The sequence below is a fragment of the Haliotis asinina genome, chromosome 8, assembly GCF_037392515.1.
Source record: "Haliotis asinina isolate JCU_RB_2024 chromosome 8, JCU_Hal_asi_v2, whole genome shotgun sequence".
In the NCBI taxonomy this organism is placed as follows: Eukaryota; Metazoa; Mollusca; class Gastropoda; order Lepetellida; family Haliotidae; genus Haliotis; species Haliotis asinina.
This window is the reverse complement of record NC_090287.1, coordinates 60458703-60484167: the sequence shown is the minus strand read 5'-3', so window position 1 is coordinate 60484167 and position 25465 is coordinate 60458703. Positions and strand designations below refer to the sequence as shown.

Below are 25465 nucleotides of genomic sequence, written 5' to 3'. Positions count from 1 at the left end.
TGATTCTCCAGTGACCATTATATCATGAATAGAAGTTCAACCAGAATGACATTGCCAATTCTCTTTGACAGTCTAATGACAAAGTTTGCAAACTAAAGCATGCATGTAACAAATATTTCCCAAAGATCCATCATAATACACATTCGTGTGGGTGTGTTTCTTAACCACATGAACAATTTCCCACCAAAATTACAAGTCTTTCCAGCTTCAGAATTACCAAATAGTCATTTATTAGCATGTCAACAAGAATTCTTGTAACCCTGGAAACATAACAAATAAATATGAATGATGAAATAGTACAAACCCAATCGTGTGTCCATTTCCATGCCATCAGATACCAGAAGTATTAAACCTGGTGGTGACTCTAGTCCATCACAGAGACTGCCCCCTCACTTCCAATGTCCAGTGTGGACTTAATCCTTCACAATATTCCTCTCTTAAGTTAACCTGACATACAAAGTTAAATCTCTGTTCTGTCAGTGACTGTATTCTGTATATGTGTGATAACAGCCTCCTTCGCTTCCATTGATGCCAGACCAGAAGTGTACCAGAATGTCTAAACAAGCACCAGACAGAGACTCCCAGTTTCAGCTACAAGATCCTAATACCCTTGGCTTAAGATAAGGTGGAATGATTTCCTCTTGTGTCAACTTTGAGTTTACCTTGCCATCACTTCCCCAGACTGAACATGGGCTCAGTAAACAGTGTTACCAAAGATTGCAGTGGAGGGAATCTGGCGCCAGTCCAACTGTTTTCAGTATCCAGGTACAATCAGATGAGTCCCCCAGCTGCCTGTAGCACTCCCACATGGGACCCAATCTTCAGAATCTCCGCACTCTTAGACCCATGTCCTGCTCATTGCTCCATATCAATTTTCAAGGTGTGGCATCATTCAGAGGCATCAAGGAAATCTCTTTTTTTGTGCTAAGGTAAACAAGATACAGGGAGACTGATCCTTTCCTCGGGAATCTTTCTGGGCTTGTTACAGCAGCTAGTGACAGATAAACACGCCAGTTTGTATTAGAGATGGTGTTATTATATTCTTGATGTCAAAGCACTTCATGGTTCATGTGAACCAGGAATATGGTAATGTTCACCAGTTCCTCCTAGGATAATGTTGTTTGTATCAGGTGGATGTTTTATGGTAACATAATGGTATTTGTCATCTTGAGCATGTCTACAATTTAGATAATGTCCACTATAATTAGAAGAAAAGATCCGTAGTAAAAACATTCAATTTACTTAATATTTTCAAATAACTGAAACCTACATTAAAAATGTTAAACGGTATCATATGTTTAAGCTAAAATTGAAATTAATGGGGAGAAAAGATAAATGTTTTCCCACTCAATTTTATACGTTTTTAAGTCTGATATGAAGTTTCCAAGACTTCAAACCTTCAGATTTTTTTGTTTTTGTTTTAATAGAAGTTATACACAATTTTTTTTACAACATGTTACATAAGTTCACATAACCAAAAGCTGCCAACGATTAGCAGTTTGGCAGCTGTCTGGGGAAAAAAAGTCAGAATTTTTTATTGATTCCAAACAGGCAAACACAAGTAAAAAAAAATGAATGAAATAAAAAAAATAAATAAATAAGATAAAAAAAAATAAAATAAAAAGTAAAAAAATAAAAATAAATAAAAACAGGCAAACACAAGTAAAAAAAAATATATATATATATATAAAAAATAAATAAATAAACTATTCAAAATACAAAAACAAATTTCATCTCATTAGTTTGTACTTCCTTCTAATAAAGAAAAGAAATTATGCTCACCTTAGAGATCATACATGCCATGGTGTAAAAAATAACATTATTGGAAAACAGATATTCACAATATAGAAAGTACACTCCCAATGTCGCTGTAAACACAGTTTAAAGCAATCTAGACTTGCCAAGTCATTCAAGCCCTGAGATGAATTAATTCTCTATTTTGTTTGGGGGGATTAGGAGACAGACACGTTCTAGGGGTAATCATTCTATTCTAAAACACAGAACATCTTAAAACTAATATGGCCTTGGTAACTGTTTTTGTGCAGCTGGCTCACTCCTCTCAGCCTGTCAGACTGCTGTTAGCTTGTCTAGTCTGATGAGTAATCCATCTTTAGTCAGCTCTGGCACTTCAGCAGTCCAATCCTGCATCCTCTCAGAGACATCAGATACCGTGCTCTTGCTCATCTGTGTTTACAGTGATGACAGATAAAACTCATCTCCCAGCCTCTTCATAACTTCCAATGAGAGCTGGCGCTCAAGGGGGACTTGAAAGATCAAATGTTGAAATGCAAAACTTCAGTGATTTCTACTTTGGGATTTGGATTCTTGGAAGAAAAAGCCTTTTTGATAACAGTTGAAAATTACTATGATTTCGTTTGTAGTTACCAAAATAAATTACTGGTGCCATAGTGTTGGAAATAATGTCTGGCTTTCATGTGGTGAACAATAATTTTCTCAGGCTAGTAACAATGCCATTTTTCTGTGAATTTGAACTATATTTTATCTCACAATGTTTTAAGTCGCAGTGGTTTGATGAAGAGAATATGCATTCCTTTGATAAAAATTTAGAATGAACACTGAATAATATTCCAATCTTATCACATGACCAAGTCACAAAAATCAATGATGGGAGCTTTGTTCCTTTGGTATTTGGCAGAATCCTATGAAAATAATTACAAATCCTTAATTCTTAATGGCAATTATTTGAGGTATGTCATACACATATCAGTAAACGTCTTATCACAAATGGGGTGATGGGGTAGGCTAGCAGTAAAAGCATTCATTTGTTTAAGGCCCAGGTTCTATTCCCCACATGGGTACAATGTGTGAAGCCCATTTCCGTGTCCCCTGCCATGACATTGCTCGAATGTCCCTGAGAGCAGCATAAAACCATACTCACTCACTCACTGTCATCATAAAAGTGAGATTGTCTCTATGTTCATGAAAGCTAAATACCTATTGCTTGTTAGGTAGGGGTATAAAGTCTTTTTTCATTCCACTAGAATTGCCAACTGTCAAATGTGGACACTACAAAATTTAGGAATCTTGTTCTACAGAATTATGAATGGCAACATAACAAATATCAATGTAAGAATTTGTAGCAAGCCTTACTGGTAAAAGATCTGGGTCTCGCCACTTTAAAAATTAATTGTGTGGCAAGTCAGGATAATTCAGCCTTGCAATTATGCATTGCTCTTTGCTCTCATATGGGTTTTATTTAGACTTAAAAGGTACATACTGATAAATAACTTTATTTCTGGGCCTGACTGCTGGTTTGATCCCTGTTCTTAGACACAAGCAGAACAATTACTAATTTGACTGTTGCCATGGTACATGTGGCGTAGCCAAAGTTACCTCAAATGCAGCAAATAGGGACCCTTTTAAAACATTTCCACATGTTCATTCACTGTATGTGACAATGTTATATTGAGACTTGTGTGTGTAAGTGTGGTTAAAACTCAGTATTTCTCATGCTGAGTCCTATCTGGTTTGTCCAATTTGTTTAATGCCACTCTCAGATATATTCCAACTACACTTTCTATATGAGAGCACTGTAAATAAATGAGTCAGGACCAGGCAATCCAGTGATCAACAGTATGTGCACTGATCTAAAAAATCAGGATATGAGGACATGTGTTAACCAGGTCAGCAAGGCTGAACAACCGATCCCACTAATCGCCTCTTACAACAATCATGGGCTGCTGAAGACCTATTCTAACCTCAATCTTTACAGATGGCATCCCAACTGGGATTGAAACCCATACTCACAGAGTGTGACACCAAACAGCTGGCACATAACAAATCTGTATGTCCATCAGGGCTCATAAAAAGTTAAAGTTAAATCCAGTTAAATCATTAACCCTGTGCCAGGAACAACTGTTCCCAGCAAGCCGTACATCCATAAACCACAGACACAAAGCATGGATTCAATGCAGAAGAAAGCAATTGTATTGTTGCATGCATTTTATTTTGAATGAGTTAAAGGATTAATTCAAAAAGGTTCAAGAAATGTTGGTTCATGAATTGGTTATAGTGTGTGCGTGCGAGAGAGAGTTTATTTTTACACTGCACTCAGCAATATTCCAGTTATATGGTGGCGGTCTGTAAATAATTGAGTCTGGACCAGACAATCCAGTGATCAACAGCATGAGCATCGATCTGCACAACTGGGAACTGATGACATGTGTCAACCAAGTCAGCAAACCTGACCACCCGATCCCGTTAGTTGCCTCTTACGACAAGCATAGTCGCCCCTTATGGCAATGGTTAAAGCTTGTACTCAACATGAATATGTGTTGTTTTGAATTGTTTGGATGGTTGAATGGATGTTTAACCCCACACTCAGCAATATTCTAGTGGTCTATAATCAATCAAGTCTGAATCAGACAATCCAGTGATCAACAGCATAAGCATCAGTCTAGGCAACAGTGTTGTTTTAAAATTACAATATTTATTCACAGTGCAATACACGGTTACTAGTATTCTTGGTATTACAACTTGATTACATATATATGTGTCTTCTTTGAATAAAGCACCATGGGACAAATGGTATCTAAGTTTTGATAAACATAATGAAATCTTATTTCAACACTATACATTTTTTCTGTAGAGGGTGTATCTTGTTAGAAACTCAAGAAAGTTCTTTACTTGAATCCAAACCTGGGATATCAGTGAAATCATTGAGATCATAAGCTACACGATTCTTTAGCTCTGCTATGAATGATTGAACTTGTCAGAAAAAGTCAATATTTGGAGCAAAAGTAGGATTGCACTGCTAACAATTCCAATCCATAACAGTGACAATTCAAAATGTCTTCCATAATTCTACATAATTCATATACAAGACTACCTCTGTCTTGAACAGCTATGATTAATTAACCTTGCTTTGTCCCTGTGAATGAGAACATTTATCATGAATCACTGCACAAACCTAAAGATTTGAAATGATATTACAACAAATGCTCCATAATCATAGCATGTCAATTTAAAAGTCTCTTATAGTCGTTGTTTCCATATGGATTTTTCAGTTTAGAGGACTCACATTATTATGTCTTGCCTTGAACTTCACAAACTGATTTAGAGGGAAGGATAACTGTTCCATATTTCATTGGATGACGCAGGAAAGAATGACCTCTGACACTTTTTGTGAATGTCATAGAATAATCTGTCTCACAGTCCATCATATTCATTGCAGTTCCCAGCCATTTCATAATATGAAATCCTTTAATAATGCATGTCTATCAGAGAACATATAATTGATTATTATGTGGATTCTGCTCCTGTTCAGTGAGTGAGTGAGTTAATATTTAACGTCACATCGGCAATATTTCAGCCATATCGTGACAGGAACAAAACACTGAAATGGAATATATGTGTATTATAAAAACCTGTTGACAAGGGACAGTAAAACAACTAGAACATCACAATTTGAATTAAACTAGCATGAAGAGTTAAAACCAATATCAATATTTAGACAGTACAATATAAAAATAGGCTATAGATCACCAACAACTGAAGGTAGATCACCATACTAGGGACCATGGGGACTTACAGTAACTTTGCTACCTGCATGGACCCTAGTTGGATTTACACCATCCCTTCAGCTGCTGGCGAGTGTACAATATGCTAGCCAAAATTAAAACAACAGGAATACTATGATTAAAAACCTGGTAGACTTAAATTTACTATGAATGTTTTTGGACTTATGTACCCACTCAGGCGGACAATAATTTTACATTACTTCAACCCCCTTTGAGGGTACAGCCATTAACAATTCTAGGTACGAATCTAAACTACCAATTATTGAAATACATCTTTTTACAGATGCTCCTGTTCAGTTCAGATGGGGTTGTTTGTTTCTATTAAATTATATACTGTCTAAGACTAATCATTAGTCTAGGCATACATAACATGTTTCTACAATGGGGTTTCATGGTACAGAATAAACATACCTGGTATTCACAATCATGTTTTCCTCTGATTTTTCTAGCTGATCTCAATGGAAGAGTCTTGTATAGTTTATGAAGGATCTTGCAATTTAGCAGGAGTGAGTGAGTGAGTCTAGTTCTACATCCTGTTGAGCTATATATTGGCAGTCTGTAAATAATCAAGTCTGGACCAGACAATCCAGTGATCAACAACGTGATGTGTGTCCAGCAACTCAGCGAGTCTGACCGCCCCATCCTGTTAATCCCCTCATATGACAGGCATGAGTTACTGATGGCCAGTATTCAAACTCACACCTTCAGGGGTCTGCAATTTAACAGGACTGCATTTGACCATCAGTGAAGTTAAGAGGTTTTGTCAATAAGAATGTCTTTGTGGAATGACAATTTTTTCTTAGCCTTATTGTACTGAGTGAGTGAGTGAGTGAGGATGTTCAAGTTGAACATCCTGTGTTTCGACAGAAGATTCATTAACCATATTAATTTCAAATTGGATTATTGGATATGAAACCTCCAAATGGCCATTTCAAATGGAGCCCCATTGAGATGGTGTTTTCAGAAACTGAGGAAATACAGACTTGCTTCACTTAGGGCTTTAGCATTGCTGGGAGATCTTGGCAGTAGGGAAAATAATGTGGTTCAGGGACTGTGAGACAGACTGATTGTACCAACACTCTGTAGCAAACAGACTGAGTGATAACCTTCACATTCCCTTTGAACTGCGGGTTAAATGTTACAGTGGAATGCTGTGCACAGCTTGACTGTCACTTTGAGGACAATGATAGGAGGCTCTGATGCATTACTGCATGGCTCAGTGTTGTCACATATTATTCACCCTCAATTGTTTAGGACTTCAATGATGTTCTACCTGTCAAAACATCACGGTCATGAGAACCATGAACAGAAATTCTAAATGTACACCATCTATTCTTCAGGCCATCTCAATTACACAAACACTGTAGTTTTGTAAAAAGTGAGCTAAAAGACACTGAAAGTCTATCATCACTTGGAAGATGGTTTGGTGTAATGTAAATTTTGAACTTGCACATCATGTAATCAATCATTCAGCCATGACCAGACTTTTCAGACTTAAATAATGTTTCATCTATAGTCTTCGCCTACAGTTACTACCTTTTTTGTTCGACAAAAATATCTTGACCTGAGACTCATTTCTCTGTGTAACTGCTGGGAAAATGACAAATAGGATAGTACAAATCATGTATGTAAACTTCCGTGAAGGAAAATTTAACAAATGTCCTTGTTTCTCATTGCTGTCTGACTCAATTATTTTTTTCGACTCTAAGATTTATGATATCTGTTACACTAGAGAAATGCAACTTTGCCCCCAAAGTAAGCATGAATTTTTCACACTCCTAAGTTTTTATTTTCTATCAGAGGCATGGTGTAAATTTCCAGAGATAGCAAATGTAAATATAATGTCTGCCAGACTGAAGATATATGAAAATAGGGATGAGCAACAAGGGTATTGTTTCATATGACCCGATACGAACTGGTGAAATAGTCACCACAAATTCAAACTGATCAAAGACATGCATTCCGAGCTACTGTTGTACAAAGACAAACGTGTGATAGAATTCTTTACCTGATGGTGAAGCAAGCAACAGATTTATTTAATGGATGCCACTGTATCACATCCCAAGGACCATAGGTATTCCAAATGATCAGGAAGAAATAAGCTCACTGTCATACAATAATGTTAAACCTAGGAGGTTTTCATTTAACTTTTTATCAGTCTGTCCAGGCTGAGACCAATCAACTATATCCTGCATCTCATATTACGGACCACGCTCTAACTAGCTTCTTACAGTAACTAGTTTCTATGAGTGCTCATCCTACACCTAAACTTGACATGACAGAATTCATTTTCTTATGTATGGTTTACCTTAAAAAAATATATTAATGTACACAACACATACTAATTAAATACCCATTATCACACTACTAGACTCAATTTTCTACTAAACTAAGTTTTTCTCTACCATTTCACCTTTTACAACAAAGTTAACTCATGGTTTCAATAAAGGCACTCCTTTGTCGATTGTCTTTTTAATGAATATGGTGTAATGGATACAAAGTTTTCAGAAAGATGGTTTTTTTTTCAATGAACAATGAAAACATGGAACAAATAATATGCGAAAGAATATCAAAATACAGGCTGTATGCTGATTCTAGGCAAATGTTATCATGACTCAACTCAAGCGTGGAATACCTACACTCCATCAGGAGTTACCTCCCTTCACGAACATGACTGAACCTTGCAACACATTGTACATAATAATTAGAAAATCAGACCCAGATATTGGACACACCAAGCACATTCATGCAACGCTTGACAACCCTACCATCGCAAGAATCAAGAGAGTCTCACCAAATATAAAACACTGAAGTTACAGACTTGGGTTTTATGTACTTAGCCTGGGTTCCATTTGGACTTTTTCCCTCTTACATATCTTTAAATAGCATATATTTTTATTCCTCTACCAAGAGTTTGTCTTACAATGGACTTGTCAGTTAGTAATGTCATGCGTGGCAACATTTTGAAAGTGAAAGATAAGAAATCAGGATATTTAATAAGTTTGAAAGCAGTACATCAGTACAAATTTCCAGGATACTGGCAATACAGTGAATATGTGTGACAATGAGACTATCTGTCAAGCGACTGCCATTAGACTAATAGTAACTAGGTCAGCTGTAAGACAATGTCTTCAGAGCTCCAGATATGGTGTGAATTTGCGTATTTTACACAATAATCAAGTTTACTCAATTAATTACAAATTTGGCCATACAAACAACGCATAAGAATCTTTAATACCTTGCATGCTTTACTCAATTAAAGGTCACATGCAACGTAAAACACAACTTTGCAGATTCTGGTACCTTTCGGTATGCACTTACCGAAACAAATCATAAAAAATGCCAATTCAACCTATAAAGTTGAAAAAAACGCGATGAAAAAAAAGCCCGCGAAATCGGAGTTCAAACGCTTCACTAAATTCCCCCCAGCGCTGGGGGGAAAACTGGTTTCAACAGCTGTGCTGCGCTGCGCCGGTGACGCATGCGCAGTGAATAGGTTCGTGGAGATTGAAACAGTATGCATGCCCAGCGTCTGAGGTTGTGAGCAGTAGTCTAATCTTGGTTGTGTACACAAACAATTAAATAATCTTCTCGTTACGTAAAAACACTTGTTGATTGTGGTAAGCAGTCTCTGTCACAGAGAAAGTTCAGTGTCTGGTTTATTCACACCTATATGTCTGTCTGCCTGTCTGCTTAAGACAACATGCAATACACAGCTTCAATCATTGACCACGTGCAATTTGAACTTAACACCTATCAGACTATACGACCTAAAGAAAATAAGTTGATTTATGACTCGTGCACCCGAGTCCCGTGTCTGCCCCATTATGTAATTAGGCAGGTGTGATACACATGACATGTTTTTATGTCTGTGGGTTGCAAACAAACTACATTCATTTTTTTCGGATTACTGGATTTGACGGAAACTGGTGCAAACTCTTGTCAGTTTCAAGTCCTGCTTTGTACTTGGACGAATGACAGATTCCAGCCACGCAGTAGTTTACCATCTCTACTGACATGATTTTTGATTGGATCGAGCGCAAATTCAGAGAATGTGTATATTCCAAACCCAACATCTCTATATACATTCTTCATGGATAACGACTTCATTTAGTGTATATGATTTTGTTTGACAACAGTATATGAATCCATACTGAAACGACGCATCAAGTACACAAAACGAAGTTGTTATCCATAAAGAATCTTACTTTCTTGTGACTGGCTATACTTCTAAAATGACCATCAAACAGATCATCTTTCTGTACACATAATGAACCCTCAGCATATCAGCAAATGAACCAGCCAATCGGAAGCCGTCGTTACACTTGAGTGCATAGCCACCCGCTATGACTGGGTTCAGTCTCCCGAGGGCTTCGTTTCGGGGGAAGTAAGCCCAAGTACAAAATATTGCACTTTTGAATCGCGATTGTACGCTTATAATTTTGTTTATTTGTATTTTTAAAAGCAGTAATGTATATTATATGTCATGAATAAGTGATAAATGTGTTTTAATTATGTTTGACTTTTTGGCTGCATGTGACCTTTAACTAAATTGGCTTGCATACGATTTGTCGTGGTGCCCTAACTCTACAACAGAAACAATGTCAGGTGATGCCTACATAAATTATGCATATACTGTAGCCACTGTTTGGAGTTTACTGTAATAGTCACATGACTTCCATGTTGAGTATTTGAAACTGAAAATTACTTTGAAATGTAACAACAGTTAAAAACTTTTAGTCTGTTGATGTGCATTTACATATATATATATATATGTATGTAGAAGAGTTAATTACCCAATAAGGATAAGAAATGGGGGGGAAGGAAACAATGTCACAACAAGCAAATGCTTTGTGTAAATAAAAGATTTCACAGAAACTTTATGGTTTTTGAAAACCATGTCTTCCCACCATGTCATGGAAGGGTCACCATGTCAAGGGGCTTGAGAGATTAACAGATACAAGGAGACAGCCTCCTAAACTGGCTGATTTTATTCCTGGAATGTTAACCCCTGCAGTGTGTAAGTGATATGTCCTGCTGCATAAGATGCAGGCCAAACCAAAGGTTGTGTTGAGGGCATTCTTTGACAAAATAAATCTCTCACTACAGCAGAAGAATCATCATGATCATAGATCAACATGATAGAAGTCTTCCTGTTTTGTGTCATACATAAGTACTGAAAATATATCAAGTCTAGATTTCCACAGTTTAAAATTAAATTTCAGCAGTAATGGGTGATAAGAACCTTTGTACATGTTGTGAAATTCCAAGAAATTATCACATTGCAGATTTATTTCATCTCTGAAAGTCTCAGGACTCTTTTTCATTATATATATATATTTTTTTTTTTAACTATGAATTTTTTTTCAGAAAATATGTTCATTTCAGACACTAGTTGTTTGTCCAGTCTTCCCACAATCATTATATTCAAAATAAGCATCAGAAAAACTAAGTTGTATCTCCACAGAATTTAAAGTAAGGTTTTACAACACATCCAAATCAAATGATCCAAAGTGCGAAAACCATGATGAAATTGATGATGTCCCCTGACATGAAATCAAAGATGCAATCTGAGAACATATTCAGACAGAGCAAGTAAGGTTCCAAACCTTGAAGAAACAGAACTGCCTTTGAGTATGTTACATTCTAGTGACTGTGTCCTGCCTTCTGGATAAGTCTGCTGTCTAACAAGGCACTCTGCAACATTCCAACTACATGTATGTGCAGCAGTCCATTAATAATTGTGTCCGTACCAGACAATCCTGTGGTCAACAGCTTTAACATTGATCTGTGCATTTGCTATATGAAGACATTGTCAAATGAGTCAGCGAGTCTGACCACTAGATCCCATTGTTCACCTCCTACAACAAGCATGGGTTGCTGAGACCAATTATAAATCTGAACAATTTTTCTTAATATGGAATCCAATTGGTTCTTGACACTTGTGTTGAACAATGTCTTAGCGTATATAGAGGATACTAAACAATCTTCCTTGTGATACCATTTTTATCAAAAGAGTTAATGATTTGGTATCCAACGAGCGAAAGTGAGTTTGATACTAAATTTTTCACGAGTTTAATGAAAATGGTATTTTACAATTCTGTTTATCACTCTCCAACATAAATTGATAAAAACAATGTATCTCTGCTCTCAACGTGATGACTCTCAGCTTTCTGCGAGTCAAACAAGGTCTAGTACAGCAGCATTAACATTGTGACATCATCATTGTGAACCTTATGATGTCATACTTCTAGTGGTATTACACTAGTGAAAAATTGCCATAAAAATATTACACTGCAGTATCTTCCACAGGCGAGTAATAACATGTTTTAGCTCATTAAGGGGAGATGCTTATATGGGGTGCAGGTGTTTACAACCAGTATGGGTGTGGTGGGGAGAGGCCAGTTATATGGGGAATCAAACCCACAGACAGCCGATCCTGTCACTAAGGGACACCTCTGTGTTCACACTTCCTTGAGTGGCATTATGAAGCTGGTATGATGAAATAGGAATGGTTTTTTGTGGATAGGTGTCAGAAAGGGACCTTTTTTATTGCAATTGTCTGCCCATAAAAAATCGTTCCTGTTTAACTGTGTTCACAGTTTGAGTGTTTTTGACCAGATAATTAATCCTCTTGACTGTAAGTATTGACCCAATATAATATCAGGCAAATGTGCATCTTCATGTTTTAAATTATCTACTTTAGACATACTTGTTTGAAGAGTTAGGAAAATATCAACTCTGAATTTTTAATAAAGCAAAAGTTTGTTGAGAGAATTGTCATCTGACATCACTTGTGAATGAAGCAGGGGGGAGGATTATTGGTGATCTTTAGCATATTTTTGGTTTGCTTGTTGTTTAATGTAGCACTCAACAATATTCAAGGAGCTGCTGTAGGATCAACCTCGATATCTCCAGGGTATACATTTTGATGAATCTACACTATACCCCGGATGCATCAGCCTGATGAATGTATTACGTCCCTTGGCAGACTTTTTAGCCATTCAGGTATCCCTGCTGGGAAGTTCAGTGTATCAATCACAACTCACTTTCTAAATTATCTAACAGATTAAACTCAGCAACACAAACCATGCAGAAGTTCTCTGAGGTAGATGGAATTCTTGCATATATTGTTTTAAAGTTTTGAACCTGTCAATTTGTCTGTATGGTTTCCCCACAAATCTGAGTCGCACTGTGAACAAACTTTCACAGCTGCGACTGCTATCTTTGTTATCGGTTGTAATGGTGGCTTAGATGACTGGCTACTTTGAGAATATGCAACGAGCAAAGGGAGGTAATAAAATTATCAGGGTGACCCATAGATGCATCCTGGGTATAGTGGAGACTCATAGGAACGTATACCCTCAAGATATAGAGGATGTTCACCACCCAGGCAGAAAAAGAAAGAAAGGCTAACCCAAACTGTGGCCCTAACCTTACCCTAACTCTAAAACCCTAACCTGAACGTAATCACACCCTATTCCAGCTATGTTGTGGTAGTCTAAAATGAATTAAGCCTGAACCAACCAATCTAGTGATCAACAAATGTCAGCCTGACCACCGACAGGGTTGCTGAAGACCAGTTCTAATCCTGATCTTCAGGAACAGATCTTTGACAAGAACAACTCTCTTTGATAGGTTTTTGGATTACATTTTGATCTGTCAGCGTCTTGATAAATGCCACTAAAAGAAGTGTCCCTTCATACCATTTGAAATGTAATATGTTTTTATATAAAACATGAAAATGATCACAAAATGCAAATTTTACAGATGGTGCAAACCATTCAAAATCCGACGACTCGAACTCTGTTCCCACGATCACGTTCTGCACGCACCTTTCTCGAAAAGACATCGCTGTCTATGCGGGGCATGCGCATTAGAAACTTCCGTTTGTGTTTCGGAGCGAAATTCAGAAGAGTTGAAAATATTAGCTTGAGCATTTATAATTACTTGGTCGGTTTCCATTTTTAATTTGGCATGGTAATACCGACTAATTATATTCAAGCCGATTTTAATCTTTTGCACCACGAATTGTTGGCCTCACTTGTAAGTGAGCACGATTTGAAAACTTGAGTCGAAGTTGACGTCACGACTGAGTGCCAGGAATCGGTTTCACGTGCGACGGAGTTAGTGGAGAAAAGGTTTGGCATCCAATACATATTTGGGAAAAACATGTGTTAGTCCGACAAGTTGATTGTTTCATGAAATCATTTCTTGTGATGGCCTGAGTACAAAATCACTTCAGATTTGGATAGATCTACACAAGAATTTGGGTAGGAGTTCCGCCCATAACCCCCGCTTGAAATGTGTTGCTCAAACCACTTATATATGTGGCATCCGAGGGAATGCATAGAGGAATCGTAACTCTGATACGCTTTTGTTAAGTTATTTCTTCAATTTTCTGGCCAGTATAGTTTTAACACCACTGTGGCGATGGGTTTAAGATCGTTTCTCAAGTACAAGTACTAGATTCCTAAAGTTCAAGACACATGGACTAGAGTTCCTGGATAAAGTTGTAAATACTTGTCATCTGGGTTAAGATTGAGGCACTGGGGTCAAGGACTACCGCAGCAGTGGTTGGGAGCCAAAGATATACAGAAAGAAAGTGACCCAGCACTGGTTCATGTTGAGCCAATCAGAGCTCTCGGACAGATCATGTTAGGAGGTTGACATCTACTGATAAGCATGGGAAGAGAGGGGAAGTGAGAGTGAAAGACAAAGGCAGTGTGTGTGAGAGCCAGAAGTGAAAGCAGTTAGTTTTAGAAGAATGTCCCGTGTGCCTCACCCTACTTACAGTAAGTAAATGGAATTCAACTTGATACACTGTTGTGTTTTCATTACTAAGTGTAATTGGAGAAAAGTGCCTTTATATTTGGTCACCCATATTTCGATCATGTTTGTTACAAAAGCTGCCTCTCTTGTGTATACATATTCTCTCAAGGCAGTATTTAGTTTCAGCCTATTGGTTCTTGGTTTTTCAGTTTTTCATGTGAATTCTTTATACAGGTCAATAATTTCAGTTACACAACAGCAATTTAATTTTATGAATCATCATCCTGCTCCGTTCACCTTTTCTGAATGGTTGCCATGGTGATGGTGATAATTATTTATTTTGTCACAGCTATAGGAAGCATACCATTGAACTGTGACTTAATGATCATTATGATAACTTTAATTTATCGATAGTTTTCAGCTTGTATACTTTGTAGTAAGACAAAGTGACTTTGCAAACAGTAGCATATTTGGTTATTTGTCTTTAGTTTTCTTACATTTGTTTGAATTGAAATATATCTTGTGATGTCTGGCATTGTGATTTTGGCATTATTGATACAATTTTGTATTGAAACCAGATGGATCGTGTGATTGTTCTGGTGGACATGGACTGTTTCTATGTACAAGTAGAGCAGAGATTGAACCCTACTTTGAAGAACAAGCCATGTGCTGTCGTGCAGTACAAGACCTGGAAAGGTGGAGGGTGGGTAGTTGAATTTGTCACATACAGTATTGTAGTGATCCATGTAGTAGAAAGAAAAACAGAATTCTTTCATTTCGTCAGCATTTCTAACATGGGTTTAAACCCATGAAGATCCATGTCGTATACGATCTTCAGTAACACTTGCTTGTCATAAGAGCTGCCTGGGGTCAGCTTCACTGACTTATTTGACATGTCATTATATCCCATTTGCGTAGATGATGCTCATGCATCACTGTATCGTCTTGTCTTTTTGGGCTGTATTATTTACAGACTGCCTCCATGTGGCTGGAATACTGCAGAGTGTGCTGTTGAACAACAAACAAAACAAAACTGATACAAGCAAAGTAAACATGTTTCAATTGTGACAATTCACTGTTTTTAATGGACTGGGTCCTTATTCTCGAAACGTTCGTAGCCCTAAGAATTCTTAACTTTGATCGTAGCTAATGTGTTAAGAATGGGCGCAAGAACTTTGTAGGGCCCTGAAAGTTTCGAGAATAGCTAGCCAGGTTTGTATCTTTGTAACTCCTTTTGCACATGTGAGTGATGATAAACCTTCACTGACTTCAGACCAGTTTGTGCAGCATCATGCAGATTTCTTGGACTTCACTGTCTTCAGCTACCAAACACAGACTTGTCACTCTCTGTTATGGTATTTTTCACTATAACAGGATCATTGCTGTGGGATACGAGGCACGTGCTTTTGGTGTGAAGCGGAACATGATGGGTGATGATGCAAAGAAGCTGTGTCCAGATATCATGTTTGCTCGTGTCCCAGAAGTTCGGGGAAAAGCTGATCTCACCAAGTAGGTGGACAGGTACTTCCTTTGATTAACGCTACTTCACTAATTTGAAAGTGAATGTTTATAATATGGATAAATTGGGAAGGTTGTTGAATATTATAATGATTTCACAAGAAACACCAAACTTTTGCACCAATTCATATTCGCAATATCTATTTGACATTTAAAGTTGAAAGTGGAAAGAACATGCTTGTTACCTCTGCAGGTATCGTGAAGCAGGAGCTGAAGTCATCCAGGTGTTTAGCCAGTTCAGTCAGTGTGTGGAGAGAGCCAGTATAGACGAAGCCTATGTTGACCTCACACAGGAAGTAGATGCCAGAATGAGGCTGATGGAAGGATCGAAAGTGGTGGAGAGCCAGTTGGAGCATACTTACATCACTGGATGGGAGAAACCTAAATCTCAGTTGATGACGGACATGGAGCAGGACCAAGGTGACATGAATGAAATTTAGTTTCTGTCTAGTTCATTGAGTATCCTTAAATGTCTTGTTGCAAATTGAATATTCTATTCCTGCATATTTCTTTCCTTCTCTTTTATGCCATTTTTCTGTATTGTCATTCACAAATATTGTTGTATTATGTATGTTTGCAGGGGTTCAAAAATCCCATCGCCCAGCGCCCAGGACAAGTCAGTTTTCATTTCGGGCAATCAAAATAATTATAACTTACTTGTCCGTGGACTACTAGATAATTTCCACTTATGGTTTCAAACTGCAAATAAACTTGGATTTCATGTCATATTTGCTCTTAATGTAGCTCTTGCATTTTGCAATAATAGTAATTTAGAGCTATCGTTCTTTGAAATTTATCACTCTTTGATAAATAATCCAGTAAACATTAACATCAAACATTGCGTCATAAAATCAGTGTAAGTGGAAAATTGGTCAGGACAAGTTACTTTCTTGAAGTCACTTGCCCTGTGGCAAGTTACTTTTGAAAAAAAATTCTCATATGTATGAATTACAGGAGTTCTGTATGATACAGGGTGAGGGGATGGGTGGAGGAAGGTTTGTAGGAATGACTCCTAGGTATAGTGAGTGAGTTTAGTCTGTTAATATTCAATCCATTGATTAACCCAAGGTATAGAAGGGATGGAGTTGGGGAAAACAGTGGGTGGGAGACTGACACCTGAGGGTGTGGGGTTGAGGTGGTGGGGACAAGATGGTTTGTAGTACTGACACCAAGGGATGGAGTTGGGGATGACGCAGGGTGAGAGACTGACACATATAGGGTGGTGGGTTGAGGGGCTGGGAATGAAATGGTTTGTAAGGCAGATGCCATGGGATGGAGTAGCTGATGACTCAGGGTGAGTGAGTGAGTGAGTTAAGTTTTATGCTGCATTGAGCAATATTCCAAGTATATGGCGACAGTCTGTAAATAATCGAGTCTGGAACAGACAATCCAGTGATCAACAGCATGAGCATCGATCTGCACAATCGGGAACAGATGAGATGTCAACCAAGTCAGCGAGCCTGACCACCTGATCCCTATAGTCACCTCCTACAACAAGTGTAGTCGCCTTTTATGGCACACATGAGTTGCTGAAGCCCAATTCTACCCCGTACCTTAAGGGGATTACACAGGGTGCTGGACTGATACATATAGGGTGATGGGTTGAGGGGGTGGAGACAAGATGGTTTGTAGGACTGACACAAAGGGATGGAGTTGATGATGACACAGGGTGAGGGACTGACACCCGGGTTTATGAATATGTTTTTAGGTCATGTTGATGAGAGGAAAGGAGGTACGCGTGACTGGCTGGACATGTTGTATGAGGGCGGAGATATGGAGGTGTCCAACCAGAGGCTGACTATTGGAGCTGTGATCGTGGAGGAGATGAGGGCTGCTGTGTACAGAGAGACTGGCTTCACATGTTCTGCGGGCATCGCTCACAACAAGGTGGGTGTTGTTCGGGGTGGGGTGGTGAGACACGTTTTGTGATTTATGTCGTCTGCTGGCATTGCTCACAATATGTGTGTGTGCATGTGTGCGCTTGCGCGTGCATATAATGTCTGCTGCATTTACACGGTAACAGGATAAAATGTTGGAATTACTGACAATGTAGCCTTTTGTTGAAGACACTCATTCATAACTGAAATGTCCTGGTCAAATGTGTGAAGGTAGTTCCTTGCTGGAAAATTCTGTTGTTCAGCTGGCACTGGTGATGAATATCTATACAACTTCATTCTCCTTCGTTACTGATAAGTAGATCAGTTGACAGGTAAAACTACATTTGCAATTTAAATGAAGGCAATGCATGCCACTTTGAATATATCAATAACTGGAGCACTACTTTGAGTCAAAGTTCTTTCCCCACATTAAGACACCAAGATATTTTTGCTGGCAGATGCTGGCCAAGCTGGCTTGTGGATTACACAAACCTAACAAGCAGACGGTCCTCCCTCACAGCTCTGTGGAGGGACTCTTCAGTACTCTTCCTCTCAAGAAAGTGTAAGTAGGACAGGAACTAGTTTGGGGAATTGTTTAAAATCTCATAATTGATGACTGGTACATTCCCCCTGCCAGGGTAACAGAAGGGTATTATTCCATGTGGAATACCTACAGGGTTACATCCCTTTGCTTCATTTGCCCACTGTGCCAGAAGTGTTTTCATTGTACAATAAATGATACAAAAGTTCTGTGACTAACGAAGACAAATGGACTCCAACAAGTTCATGATAAAATTAGGCAATATGCTATTTCTTTTTAACTTCTGCTTACTCTTGTTGCTTCACTCTGTTGAACCGGAAACTGGCATTTGGAATGGAGGCGAAGAACGATCTGAATACCACATGTGGCTCTTAAAATGTTGAATAAAACATATTTCATGTGAGTAATTATTAAATATGGCACTGGAAATCTGAGAGCTCAACCAAGTTAGGAAGTGGGAGTGTAACTTTGACAGTGGTGATATTATATTTTGACATGTAAGATATATTTCGAACCAAAGTGAGGGAAGTGTGTTTCCAACCTTTGCTTGCTTTGCTCACAAATACGAAGACTGGTCATATACTCTATGCTGCACAACCCCATTTGTGCTACAGTTTGCCTGTGATCTTGAACAATTCAATAATGGTGACAGTGTTTACATCCTCAAAAGTACAATGAAATGTCCTGCTTGCCTGCCATATGCTGACACTAGTGACAGTGGTTTAACAGAAGGAAAGTTCAATGTGGTGTACAGATCACTTGTTTTGTTTTCAGGCGCCACCTGGGAGGCAAGCTGGGGGAGACACTGATACAGCAGCTGGGGGTGGAGAACATGGGGGACCTGTGTCGCTTCTCTGAGAGAGAGCTGCAGCAGATCGCAGGGGACAAGACAGGGTGAGAGGCTGAACTAACACCTGAGTTAGAATGGATTTTGTGAGGTACTGATACCCTGGTGTGGGATGTGCTACTAGCACCTTAGTTAGGAAAGGGTGGGGAATGGGTGGGGTGGACTGACACTTGGGTGTGAAACTAGTGGGTCAGGGTCTGACCCCAGGGTGTGGAAGTAGTGAGTGAGGGTCTGCCCCCATAGGTGTGGCCTGACACCTTGGTGTGGAAGGGAAGGATTTTGGTACGCTATTTATTACTGGTCTTTTTTCATATTATGCATCACAAGATTGATGGCTGAGTGTGTCCTGTGTTGTAGGGCATGGTTGTATGACATGTGTCGAGGGTATGAGTACGAGCCGGTGTCTGCCAGACAACTGGCCAAGTCCATTGGGTGCAGTAAAAACTTTCCCGGGAAAACCTGTCTGGACACAAGAGAAAAGGTAGGCACCATCCACAGTTACATTGTGATGAAACGTGTATTAATCAAGACCTGCACCAATTTTGACTTTCTTTCTTCATTACCATGACATGCTTCAATATTACTGGAATTAACCCAGTAACCCAGCATTAACCTAGCTTTCTCCTTTAAGTCTTTTGTTCAGCAATATTTTGAAAGCCAAACCCTTACTGTTGCCTTGTCATTTCTTGATGTCAAAGCCTTGTTATCACGTGACATGGGAGCCTTGTTATGCCTTGACATGTATGGTCACCTCCACATTGGTTTTAGTTGAAAGTTTCAATTATCATCCTGCTGTTTCCACCAGGTTAGCTTTTGGCTGTCTGAACTTGCAAAGGAGGTTGAGGAGAGATTGGTGAAAGACAGAGAAAGTGTAAGTCATGATCTTCTGCCTTCACACACTAAGTGGATACCAGAGATAAGAACAATGAGATGGTCTCAAAGAAGGTTGTACTGTTGTTTCATTATGTTGGGTTGATGGTCAGTTTTTGTTGTTGATAGCATGCCTTGGCCATGCCAGGGTGGTTTTAATCCAGATTTAACATATAAGCAATGATTTCATAGTGTGAGAAGCATTAAATACAAACACTTCTTGAAGCAGCATTTCAATGGTATACTGTAATACTGTATTATAATGTGTCTATTGCCTGCAGAACAAGCGTGTAGCTAAAACGCTGACTGTTACTGTGCGCTACATCGGGAACCCGTCATCAGTGACAGCTTCTAGATCGTGTGGCATTATCAAGTATGAAGCTAAGAAGTTTGCAGACGATGCCTTCTCTCTCATTCAGAGGCTGAACACATACAAGCCACACCAGAAGTCATGGTGAGTTTACTGGATGGCTTCCAATTTGGAAGTGCTTGTTTGGAAATATTTCTCACATTTGGGAGCGTATTATTGAGGAAGCTATTTATTTATATTCTGTCATGACAAGGCCCTTTGCTGTTTTCAGGTACAAATTTCATTCTCATTTATGCGACTCCTCAATCTCATTTACAGAATTTTTGCTGCAGTCATAAAGAATCAAATGTAAACTGCATGATTTCTGATTCACTGGCAGTAATGCTAACATCCATTCGCTCATTTTGTGAATTTCATCTGAAATATTCATGCGTGTAAGATGAAATGGGGAATGAGGAGTAGCCTAGTGGTTAAAGCGTTCACTTGTCAAGCCGAAGACCACGGTTCAGTTCCCCACATGGGTACCATGTGTGAGGCCCATTTCTGGGGTTCCCTGCTGTTTTATTGCTGGGATATTGCTAAAAGCGGCTTAAAACCGTACTAAGATGACATGGTTTAGTATTTTGTTTTCAGGGCACCTGCTATTCTGACACTGGGCCTGTCAGCCAGCAAGTTCACAGAGAACAAGGGGAGTGGAGGAAACAGCATCTCTCATCTGTTCGCTGCAGCAGCATCACAACCACCCAAACCATCTCAAGTGTCTTCAGACACCTCAGACAGTAATGTTCTCAGTCAGACTAATCAGGTTGTGAAGAAACCCAAACGAGGAAGCATTGAAACATTCTTCCAAAATCATGCTCGGAATGGTGTTTCCACGACAGAACATGAAAGTGTTTTAGACAGTCACTCAGTTGCAGAAGCTAAAATAGACACAACACGAACTTTTGCTTTCACAGAAATTACAGATAAGAAAAAAGCCATGGGATTTTTTGCTTCCAAAACTGCAGCAAAAAAGTTTAAAAATGTTAACAGGGAAAGTGTGTCAGAAACAGAAAATGCAGATTCGAACTTGTCCATGCCAGGTAGGAATGAGGCATCACGAACGGACATTGTCATGTATGCCTCCGACAGCCAATCTAATGAAGACATTGAGATGAGTGTTGATCACTTCCCAGTGGAGTGTTTGAACAAGGATCTTGGGCTGACTGGTGAAGACTCTTGTGATGTTGATGGTGTTGATGTAATTGTCAACAACTCTGGTCATAATTTGATGGCTACATCAGAGCTGAATCATCAAAGGCAAGACAGTAATGTGATTCTATCATCAGAGAATTGTGATGCATCGGAAGAGGCGACAAGTAATAATTTGACAGTTACATCAGAGCTGAGTCTTCAAAGGCAAGACAGTAATGTGATCCCACCATCAGAGAATTGTGATATTCCTGAAGTGGGGACTGTAGCTCACCTTGACAATGATGATATGATGCAGTGTGATAAATGTGATCGAACCCTCCCTATCTGGGAAATGCCAGAACACTCTGACTACCACTTTGCCCTGGAGCTACAGAACTCTACCCAGAATGCAATGGTAGTTCCTCGTACTACTGTGTCAAATCAAGTCAAGCGCAAGTCTTCTCCAGACAAACATGGAATAAAAAGCAAAAAGGCAAAGGTCGAGAAAGGGAGAGGTACCAGCATGAATCTGTTAACTTTTTTCAGGAAACAGTGATTCTTGTCTGTCCCTAATCTTCGGGAGTTAAAAATGAAGTTTCAGTACTGTCTGGTCCACTGATGGCTAATGCATGACAATCATCATGGAAATAGTGCCTTCTGACGTATTCATCATCATTTGTGTTGTGTATTTTAACTTCCTTATTCCAGCTCGTATAGATCCTTATGTGGAGGAATCAAACATTAACCAGATTTTTGTAATTGTTGTGTGGCTGTGATATTCTTATGAAACTACAGCTTTTTAAGGTCGAATCCTCGAATTCCAAGGCCCCGTAAGTGTGGTATGAATGACACCATGCTAACATTGTAGTTGAAGCATGACATTGATTACACAACATGCTTTGCAGTGACAATTCCAAAGATTGCCATTACTCTCATGGGCTTCATTATTTTACTAAATCTGATTCTACAGCCCCATAACTTTATCTAACACAGGGCAAGTGCATATTGTCCATCTGTTCCATGACTTTGACTGTGGAAGCACAGGCATCATTACCTAGTGTATTAGGCATCTTTGTCACAAAACAGATGTTATTTCTTTCTATACTAAGACATTTTAATGATATTGTTTTTGGAACTTTGTTATGAAGTCAGAAGGTAATAATTGTACGTATGAATCTGAGTAACTCTTGCTGCTCATGTCTTGTAACTCATATGAGTCTCTTGCTGCAAGTCTTGGGTGTGGAGGCGTTTTACTTCAATGTCAAAGGTTAAGAATAGAATTTTCATTTAGTATTTATAGTAAATGTCCAACAACTCTTTCCCTTCATATTATTAAATTACACTCATTTGATTAGCATATGTGAAAATAATAAAAAACCAACAACAAACAGTTATATTCACAACAAATTTCAATCATATTACTTGAGTTATATGTTCTATGCAAGCAAAGGTAAATGGATGTAGGAACAATATTTACAATTCTTGTTGTAAAATAATTCTCAATTTTAACAATATTTATAACATATATTAACGGCAACATTATCTTGACAAAAGTCTACTACATTGCAGTATATCAGCAATACATATGCTCACACATACCTGTACATGCTAATGTAACTCATTTTTACTTGTGTACAATTTGTCTCATATAGGCATTCATGAATTTCTTTCTGTGAATGATTAGTGGTAGCACAGCATGTCTTCCTCCATATTACTTTATTCTGAAAGTGGTAGAAAATGCATATGTTTTCAACAGTATGAAGTCTCTTCTTCAGACAAAGCAATGACAATAAATTGGTATATATGCTCATAATATCAAGATATGCACAGATGAAAAGTTTCAGTATCAGTGTATGAAACTCCTGAAAAAGCTAGGAAGCCCAGAGGGCTAATAGCTAAAAAATCTTACTGGCCCTGTTAACATGTAACCAGCCCTGTATTAAAAATAGGAAACTGAGATATGTGTTGAATTAAAACAAAGAAATTAATGAATTACTTGTAGTGAGGTAAACTTAAATATGTGCTAAAGCAAATTCAATAAAATCATAACTTGGTCGTCACTGTTCATTCATTAAATGTGTGTGCCATCTGAATCAGAAAAGCAGAAAAGAATGATATTATTCATAGGCTGAAACTTGTGAAAGCGTTCTCTAGACCAGTCACACTTCCTGTTAGATAAATGAGTAGGTTGACCTGTGGAAGTTAGAGTTTGATTGATCATGAACTACATTGTATACAGACATCACCTAGCAACGACAACTGTAAACTATTTTTAAAATATTTCCCATGGTCAATGACATGGTCAAATATATACCCTTGGAAAATGTATTGGCACATTGGACCGGCTATAAAATTAAGTTGTAAGCCCATCATGATACTTGCAAGCAACGGGTTGCCGGGCAGATGCTATTTCATACACTGTTCTGTAAATACACAGGTATTTATACTAAAGAAAAGAATACCAAATAAACAGGTCTCTTGTTTCACAGAGACTTCATTAACATAAAATAGACATTACATAGTCTTCCAAACTTTTACATCTTGCCCAACTAACAACACATGGTTTTAGACTGCCATCACATCTGAAATACTTGTAAATCTTTTGTCACAATACTGAAGAAGGTATGATACAAATGCTAATGGTGGCTTGTGCAAGTTCAGTTTGGAAACCTCTGTTGTTTATTGAACCTGTCTAGAAACATTGCTAGCAGCTTGTTCCTCTTGTCAACTGTGTGTGCGCTCAGATGTTAGCAATCAACCGTGAACAAATGTTTTGCTCCAATCATCTGCTAATTCAGATGTTAATGATCAGGAGATATTACATCATAGAATTTGCTCCATTTTCTCGGTCTCCCACAGTCGCCGTCATACTTTCAAAGAGATTTTGGTGATGTGAAGTGTTGGCGGTGTCAGTCTCACTTCTGTGTTCAAACCCTTGTGGGGCAGATTCTCGATGAGTAGCCATTTTGCTCACCACGACCAGTGGCCGTATAGGTGTTCCAAAGTAGAAAAGTTTTAAACTCTTCCTCCCCTGACTGTCACACTGACGAAATCGTCAGTTTGATAGTTGATCTTTTTCACAAGTGTTCAACACAACAATGAAACCATAAATTCAATATAGATCTTGAAATAGAGCGACTTCTTCTGAACAGCTGTAACACGTCTTACTGATTCAAAAGCGCTAGCATACAGATTAGTCTGAGCATCGCATGCATCTCATGTGATTCTGGAAGTATGGAATGAGGAGGTGGAATTAATATATTAAGCAGTTATTTTAACACAGATAATGTATATTGTTATTGTATTAGTATATGCATATTTTCCAAATAAATATTTAACATAATAATTGACATAGGCTGAGAACTCCAATATCTTTATACAAAATAGGCTTGGAATTATCTATTTGAGTTGGTGCTGTGACAACAGACTTGTCCCCACTACCAAGAAGGGCAGTTGTCGGAAACATTGACTACTACATGTGTATAAGACACTTGCCATCTGAGATTTGTCTGGAGTAACTGAGAGTGAACTCTACAACACAAACATCATCTTCCTTCTCTGTGATGACAGAATTTTGTCAGAAATGTTTATATGTGTTTCCTCTGATCTGGAAGTATGTTACAATATTGGTCTCCTGTTAAAGTTTTGTATAAATGGTCCACATATTCACCTGCCTTACAACCAATTATATCCCCCAAGTAAGGTTGTCCAAGGCCACCTGTTTTCTCAAGGGAGCCCAGTTTGGAGACTATCTTCCATGTGTAAGACTCGCAATAAATGGTGACATTTTTTAAGTTATCCTTGAGACTGCAACTGAGAGCTCTGTCACCAGTAGTTCTGAAAGCTAAGATGGAGCATGTTTTATAAGAATTGAACACAAGTGTGCAGTTAGATATTTGCCACTGGTGAAGTCATACAGGGATTATCATGACAGGATGAACGTTGGATCTATTCTTCAGCATCTGATGTGTGTAGGTGGTGACTGTCACAAAGTACCGACCAATATTGAAAGTTGTC

The 25465-nt window shown here is 38.4% G+C and overlaps 2 protein-coding genes across 3 annotated transcripts in view; one reads left to right on the top strand and one right to left on the bottom strand.

Moving 5' to 3' along the window:
• Nucleotides 1-13402, bottom strand: part of LOC137294088 (apoptosis-stimulating of p53 protein 1-like) — a 117734-nt gene extending 104332 nt beyond the window's left edge. Inside the window, exon 1 of one of the 2 annotated variants that reach the window (XM_067825031.1) lies at nucleotides 13322-13402. In XM_067825031.1, the coding sequence (XP_067681132.1) occupies nucleotides 13322-13324 (3 nt within the window). In that variant the 5' untranslated portion in view covers nucleotides 13325-13402. Of the gene's footprint in view, nucleotides 1-304; nucleotides 878-13321 lie in introns of those variants that run through there. The other variant, XM_067825030.1, reaches the window with a different exon arrangement.
• Nucleotides 13403-13409: 7 nt separating this feature from the next.
• LOC137294090 (DNA polymerase eta-like) lies at nucleotides 13410-23503 on the top strand. The gene is made up of 11 exons (XM_067825035.1): nucleotides 13410-13681; nucleotides 14891-15015; nucleotides 15687-15821; nucleotides 16024-16250; nucleotides 17539-17717; nucleotides 18166-18269; nucleotides 19023-19142; nucleotides 19453-19576; nucleotides 19901-19966; nucleotides 20247-20419; nucleotides 20909-23503. Exons 2-11 carry the CDS (start codon nucleotides 14891-14893, stop codon nucleotides 22002-22004), a joined length of 2349 nt encoding a protein of 782 aa, XP_067681136.1. The 5' UTR covers nucleotides 13410-13681; the 3' UTR covers nucleotides 22005-23503.
• Nucleotides 23504-25465: the final 1962 nt, after the last annotated feature.

Bases quoted from the DNA above. Each gene is read 5' to 3' on its own strand.
- LOC137294090 (XM_067825035.1), top strand. From the start codon at position 14,891: ATGGATCGTGTGATTGTTCTGGTGGACATGGACTGTTTCTATGTACAA. The intron at 19,967-20,246 runs GTAAGTCATGAT...TATTGCCTGCAG, and splicing joins TGGTGAAAGACAGAGAAAGT to AACAAGCGTGTAGCTAAAAC. The intron at 20,420-20,908 runs GTGAGTTTACTG...TTTTGTTTTCAG, and splicing joins AAGCCACACCAGAAGTCATG to GGCACCTGCTATTCTGACAC.